This window comes from Pyrus communis, chromosome 15, assembly GCF_041283825.1.
Source record: "Pyrus communis isolate YQ-2024b chromosome 15, ASM4128382v1, whole genome shotgun sequence".
NCBI lineage: Eukaryota > Viridiplantae > Streptophyta > Magnoliopsida > Rosales > Rosaceae > Pyrus > Pyrus communis.
In genome coordinates, this window is record NC_142579.1 from 23,585,236 (window position 1) to 23,592,259 (window position 7,024).

The 7,024-nt window shown below is 37.5% G+C and overlaps 1 protein-coding gene across 1 annotated transcript; it reads right to left on the reverse strand.

The window, feature by feature from the left end:
* Positions 1-3,089: 3,089 nt before the first annotated feature.
* Positions 3,090-4,772, reverse strand: LOC137724961 (uncharacterized). Its single transcript, XM_068463601.2, has one exon. It carries the CDS (start codon positions 4,615-4,617, stop codon positions 3,397-3,399), a length of 1,221 nt encoding a protein of 406 aa, XP_068319702.2. The 5' UTR covers positions 4,618-4,772; the 3' UTR covers positions 3,090-3,396.
* Between the last annotated feature and the right edge of the window lie 2,252 nt (positions 4,773-7,024).

The following is a 7,024-nucleotide window of genomic DNA, read 5'->3' on the forward strand; positions in this document are numbered from 1 at the left end:
AGGTGTGGTGGGTCAACCTAGTCTTTACCTCATAATTTGCCATTAAGTCAGTGGTGGCGGATCCAAAAATAGTTATTTGGAGGGTCTCATGTAAAAGTTTATAAACATTTTTTTAGACATATACTAATAACCATAAAAATAAATCATAGTTCCATCATTTATAATTTATAGAACGAATAACAATATAAGTTACAATTTTTCACGATGCATTTTCATATTTTGAAAACGCTGCATTGTAGTTGTATTGTCAATGGAAGAAAAAACAATGATCTCTCATTTGGTTACGCAATGAATTTTTCACAATATTCATAGCAAAGTGCTCTCTCCATTGAAGCAATAGCAACCAGTAGAACCAAAGTCAATGTAATTAGCAAATATACATGATTATATGCTATGTTCCTCCCTGTTTTCACCTTTTTTTTGCAAAACTACCAATTTCTTTAAATTGAGAAAATTCACTACTTGAATGCATATCAAGAATATAATGCCCAAGTTGATATTTTCTTATAAAAAATAATAATAAGAAGGTCAACTCCTCTTTAAGGCATTTCATCAAGCAATTAGAGGACATGTATAAATGACAACTCCAACCTTCAAAAAAGCAACACCCAAGTCATTTATAAAGATTCACCGGAATTTGAGAGGTTAGCTAACCCCACTTGCCCCTTAATGGATCCGCCAGTGCATGAAGTATTATTGTCTTTTAATATTGAAGTACTAATGGAAGGCTACCGAGTCAGTTAACAAATTTGCTATGTTATTAAAGCGAGTGTATGAGAGGAAAAGGATTTATGTAAAACGAGTTTGTTGTTATTGGGCGTTTCATTTTAAATAAAGGAATGATATGTGTAAAGTCGTCAACATATAAGATTATATTATTAGACAAATACAGCACGTGATAAACTTGTTTTATATAAGTTGTTCTCAAGTAAGAGTGAATTTTGTAATGCATTTAAGTGCTTTTGGTAACAAGTTCTTGTCAACTAGCCGGATGGAGACTTGGAGAAACCGAGTTATTGAGAAAGCGAAAAGCCAAAAAGCCGTATATGAATTATACGAACATGCATAATGCATTATGAATAATGCAAATTATTGGACGTTTGCTGAGCACTAATTTGTAAGTTCACCAGACACTAATTTCAAGTTTGAATAAAAATAAATGTTTCAAAACAAGTCCTATATCCGTACTTTCGTACCACGCTCCACCACATGGACACTACCTTATAAAGGGTCAAAAGTTTTTTTTTTTTTTTTTTATTTGGTCAAAGATTTCGAAAAAATTGACAGTTTAAAAACCTAATGCATACCATGCTTCGATACATAACAACAAAACGCTTAAAAATCGAATATCCAAACAGCCCACAACACCACATCCCCTCCCTCCAAGAAGTTGATAAATCAACTTCAAGAGTTTGAAACAAATTTGTGAGGAAAAAATGTGTGAAAGCTCCACTTCTCTAGTCTCACACCTCTTAAGTGTGAAAAGTCCAAGAGCTTTCTTGAGAAGAGCATTCAAATGATTTAAAAAATTTGTAGAGAAAATATTTTTAAAATAAATTCTTAATAAAAATGTAAGTTAATTCTGAAATAAAAAATAAAAAAAAAAACACTTAAATTACTTCTGAAGTCCAAAGACATTATCTATAAAAACGTTTCAGTCATTTAAAACTATTTTCCAAACAAGCCCCAAATTAATCCATCTCAAATAGAACCCCACATCACGTGGCCCCCCCCATCTTGGTAAATATCAAGTTATCAACCATGCCCGTCCACTTCTAAAAATTACATAAATTTTGGTCCAAATGTTTAATCCTTCAAAAGTTCTTTTTGGATGATCTCACATATTCTATTGATAAAGGAATTACACTTCTTATTGATTTAGTTATGTTCTAATGACTTGAAGAGAATTAATGTTCTATACAAGCAAACATCTGCTAAAAAGTTTGCATCTCTATTTAAAAGTGAGATGTTCAAAAGTCGACAAACAATCTTTTAAATATTATCAATTAATGTTTGTATTAAAGAATTGTATTCTCTTAGTAGTTAGTAATAGCGTCCAAAATGCATTCGAAATCATTTCAACCTCAATTGATCAAATTCTCTTAACAAGAGCTAAATCAGTCCATCCAACAAGTCCTGTTGAATGAAACGCGCAAGGCCAAAAATTGCTGAACAAATTACGTAATTGTAAATATCTTATCGATTGATTGAAGAAAACAGAGTTCGAATGATACATGAACAAAATCCTCTTTTTGGAACCAAAATTCACACACCTTGACCAAGTACTTGTGTTGTGTCTCCTAAAAGCTTAACACACGCAAGGTTTTCTTTGTCAGGCTTCATTCACTCTTTCCTTTTTTTTTCTTTTTTTTTTCTTTTTTTTTTAATCAGAATCTTTTTCTTTTCTATAAACCCAATATTTTTCCGCTCTTTTTTTCCCCAAATTTCAAGGAAAACGACCATTAATAATATCCCCATCCTATCGCCATCTCAAAAGAAGCAAATTTTCCCCCAGACATTTTCCTCCTTTCACTTCACACCTGCCATTCTTCCCACACTCCCAGACTCCGCCGCAGTCCCACTGTTTTCACCATCACAAACCCTACTTTACTTTCACCAAAATTTTCCCGGAAAATCGTTCCCATCCAGGAAAAAGCCCTTTCCTGTTCAGGCCCCATGAGAACGGTGTCGTTTAGCCACTGACTCCTGGAATATATAACACGAATCATCTCAGTGTCCCACGCGTTCACAGAAACAGCGCAGCGCATCGCACCATCGCCAACTCTTTGATTCCAGCGCTCAAAATTCCAAATTTTAAAAAGATAGCACACGTGCGCTCTACCCGCTACAAACCATAACCCCATTCCTTAATTCCAGAATTGATATTGATTATTGAGTGTGCAGAATTCCGCTAAGTTATACAATGATTTAGCGAATAATGAAAACCACTAGTGCATAAAGATTGAACTTAAAACTATCACTTACAAGTACAGAAAAATAACTCATGACGAAGGAAAAGCCGTCTAAACCAAAAGACATGAATAATAATAAAAATATGTAAATATTATTTTGGTTTTTGTACAACTAAATAAAACCCAACAGTATCAGTAAGTATGAGCTGTATCCACATAATTAAGGCAACAACATAATTACAGAAACCATAATTGGTCTAAAAACATAGGATTATCAATTATTTATGTCTATATTATTTCCTTGTAATTGCAACTCTTTCATCTTGTTTTCTTTCTTATAGGCTCTGTTTCATAGTACAAACGCGTCCCCCTATGTATTTGATTTTTTTTTTTAACCCAATGGGGAAACCCAAATCCAGAAACCCGAGGCCCCATGACCCTTTCAATTTTCCCAGAGAAAAATAAGAATAGTAAAATGAAAATATTACCGGGAAACCGACTCGGCCAGTTTCCCTATCTTTTCCACGAGCTCCGGAGACAGCTTCTTAGCCGGTTTCCTCTCCTTCTCGGGTCGAAAATTGAAGCCCAAAGCCTCCGAAACTTCCTCGGAGCTCCACCCGGCTTTTCGGAGCGAATCCGAGAACCGATCCGCTTTGAGCAGCAGCGCGTCGAGTACCGCTTGGTTGTCCAACATAACCATCTCTCCCTCGAAAAACCCAGACGCGGATACCGAAACCATCTCCGATATATCCGTATCGCTCCACCCGCCATGTCTCAAGGCCGACCCGATTTGATCAATGTACTCGTCCACCCATTTCGGGATTTCGGACCTCGACGGCATATCGAAGAACCTTTCCGGAGAAGAGCACGACGACGACGAAGAGTTTGAGTTCCTCCGGCGACGATCCACGGCGGCGTCGCTCCAGAACTCGACCCATCTAGGGGTTTTGATTCCGGAACCGAAACCAGTGTCCAGGCTCCGCCGTGAGAAATTCGAAGACGACCCGGCCGATTTCTCGCTCACGGATCTTTGCTTCTTAAGGATATACGGGTCGGTCTCCGATTTCCGAAACAGAGACTCGCGCTCGAAGAAATCGGATAGATCCAAGCCGCAACAGAAGATCCGATTCTCGTCGACGTAGAAGATGGGGTTCCCCGCCAAACAGGGGTTGCACGGAATGTAGCAATGGTTGAAAATTGGTATCAGCAGCGGGGCTCTCTTCAAAGCAGTTCTCGCGACCCGCAAGGCCTTTTCCGGGTCGGCCGGTCTCAGACCCCAGGATTTGGACCAGAGGGTGTTCCTTGCGATTTGGAACGAAATCGCAGCGATCGGGAGGTCGAGCGAGGCCTTGAGACCGAGGCGGGCACCGGCGGCTCTCCAGTCGGGAAAACCGGGGCCGACAGGCAATCCGGCTGAGAGAATGGCTCTGAGGTCTGGAGGGAATACGAAGCCGAACTCCGCTTCAGCCCGGGCGAACTCGGATTCGGATAGACCCGGCTGGACCTGGAAACCGGAGCTTTTGAGGTGGGATATGACGTTGTCAGCTAAAGAGGAGAAGGAAAGAAGGCCGTTCCGTACGGGAAGAGTGGATTTTGCGGGGGTTGTTGGGGTTGGTGGGCCGGCGGCGGCTCGGGCGGAGAGGCGGCGAAGGCCGGCTACGTGACCCGGGTTGAGGCCGGTCATTCTCCGATCGACGTCGACCATTGTGAATCGGAAGTGAGCGGGGAATCGGATGAGATATGAAATGCAGGTGGCGTGTGTTGTGAAATGGTCTGTGTGAAGTGAAAAAATGTAGGAAGTGTGTGGGAGGGGACGGGAGTGGAGGAGAGGAGGGGAGGAGGTGCCGAGTGGGAGCGCCTTTTGGTGGGAGAGAAGATGAAACACTTGGGTTGTGAAAAGCAAGATTGTGTATTTATAGCCGCTCTATAGTGGACCCCATTCAGATTTTGGTCTTGGTTTATTTTAATTTTTTTTCATTTTCTAGGTTACTATTTAACTAAGCCTAGTCGTTTCTAAATTTACTAATTTTTTTCCTTTGTTTTTTGTTTTAATTTAAAAAATAATTGGTGGCAAATTACGGTTATCCATTCATTTCGAAGACCGCAAAGACTTACAGAAATATTTCAGTTTTCCCCTGATCACGGTTACTAAATTTACTAATTAATTTTCATTGAAATTTGTTTTATAATGACTAACCTTCTAAATTTACCAATTTATTTAACTGACCAAGATCTGCTAGAGTATCAACTATCAAGTTAGGTATGTTTCTAGTTCAGTTTTTTCTTTTTCTTTGTACTTGAAGTCAATTTTCTTTCATTAATATCACCTGGATTAAAACATAATCTGTAAGGTTTAGCTTCTCCAAATACTAGTCTAAAAATAATAAAGGCAAATCGTTGCGTGATGTGTTAGATGGATTATTCTTCGATATATGATTTTAGACATTAAATTCAATTAGTAAATTGTTTGAGAAAAGAATTTTACATTCTTTTAGAAATATAATTTTATCAACTTATTGAGCAACGGTTAAAAGTTAGAAAGTGTGGTATTTGGGGATTTGATTGTGATGTGCTGGGACTGGGAGTTTGTCACTTTTTCTAACGGGATTATAGTGCAACAAATGTCAAATTCCTTGACCTACTTAATTATTAAACGAGCTTTCTTTGTGCTAATTGCTGTTTTAACTATGAGAAAAACGATAAAAAAGTGGCCCATAAATAATGATGCATTTTGGTTTGATTCTTGGCAGAAGAGATAAAGGGGTAGCAGACCTCATCATATCATACCAACACATTGCTGTACAATAGACGTTAATTTGCTTTCTAAGTATTTTATTTAGGAAAACAAAGCAAGTTTTTACCTTTTTGCTGCGAAAATATTAATCCCTAATCATTGGTCATCAGAATAATAAGACCAACAAGGAGATAGATACATGTTCCTCAAGGTGACAGCATGCTTAATTTGATCATTCATTGCCAGGACAAGTATCCTCGCTAGTCCCCTCCAAATAAAGCTCTCTCCTTATCAATTTTGGTAATGTAACAAGTTAGTGGCAATTCTGTATTACGTGAGTTGGTTAATTGAATTAGTGTGTTTATTTTCTATAAAACAAAACAGTTTAAGATAGAGAATTGTATATCATTCAAATCTACTTATTCAAGAGTATATACATATGTGCCCAAGAGATTAACTAGTAAATTACATACAGAATAAGTTCGTATAAGAACAAGATCGTCATTAGTTCAATTAATTTCCAGACTTTGATTGGGGTGTTGTGGCATATGACATGCACATATCCAGCTAGATGAATGCATCGTTGAATGTGCAACCCAAGTGCAACAGTTAAAGATTTAACAGCCACAAATGTTATGGTATAATATAATTACTAGATAATCTCATATTACTATTACTCATATTTACATATGTCTCTTGCAAAGGATTTACATTGACAAAAGTCAACCTAAATTGATCAGAAAGTCAGCAACAGTGGCCATGGGGTATTCCTGGCAAGCAGGACAAAGCCACCCGCGTATTCAAATTCGAAAGTCTGGTTTTTCTAATTCTCTCCCAATAATAACTACATATTTGAATATTTCCCATGCCATTAAGGACATGTGAGTCATGTTTGATCCAGTAATTTGGTTGGTATAATAAGATTAGTGACAGAAAAACAAATTCCGTACCCTTTTTAAGAAACTACAGAAATAGGACAGATATAAGGATGAATAATTTCGAGTTGACATCTTATTATATTATATAGTACACCAAAATATTGTCTAAATAATTTATTTTATTTATTTTGATCAAAGCATTTTACGTACTCTCACGTTAATAGCAAAGTTTGAATCTTACTTGTTTTTCCTCTGCACTAGACAAACAATGAAAACGAAATTAAATTCATACCTAACATAAAGCATAATTACTTAATTCTGTGAAGTACATTGCTGGGTCGATATAAACGACTACTTTCTTAAGTTGAGCACGTGATGGAAACACTGGTATTTGCCCAAGACAAAAACAACAACAACAAAAAAACATTTTCTCATTGAGTGAAGTCGGTTATATGAATCCTAAAATGTCATTGTGCTTTATTCTGTGTCACGTCTTTCGT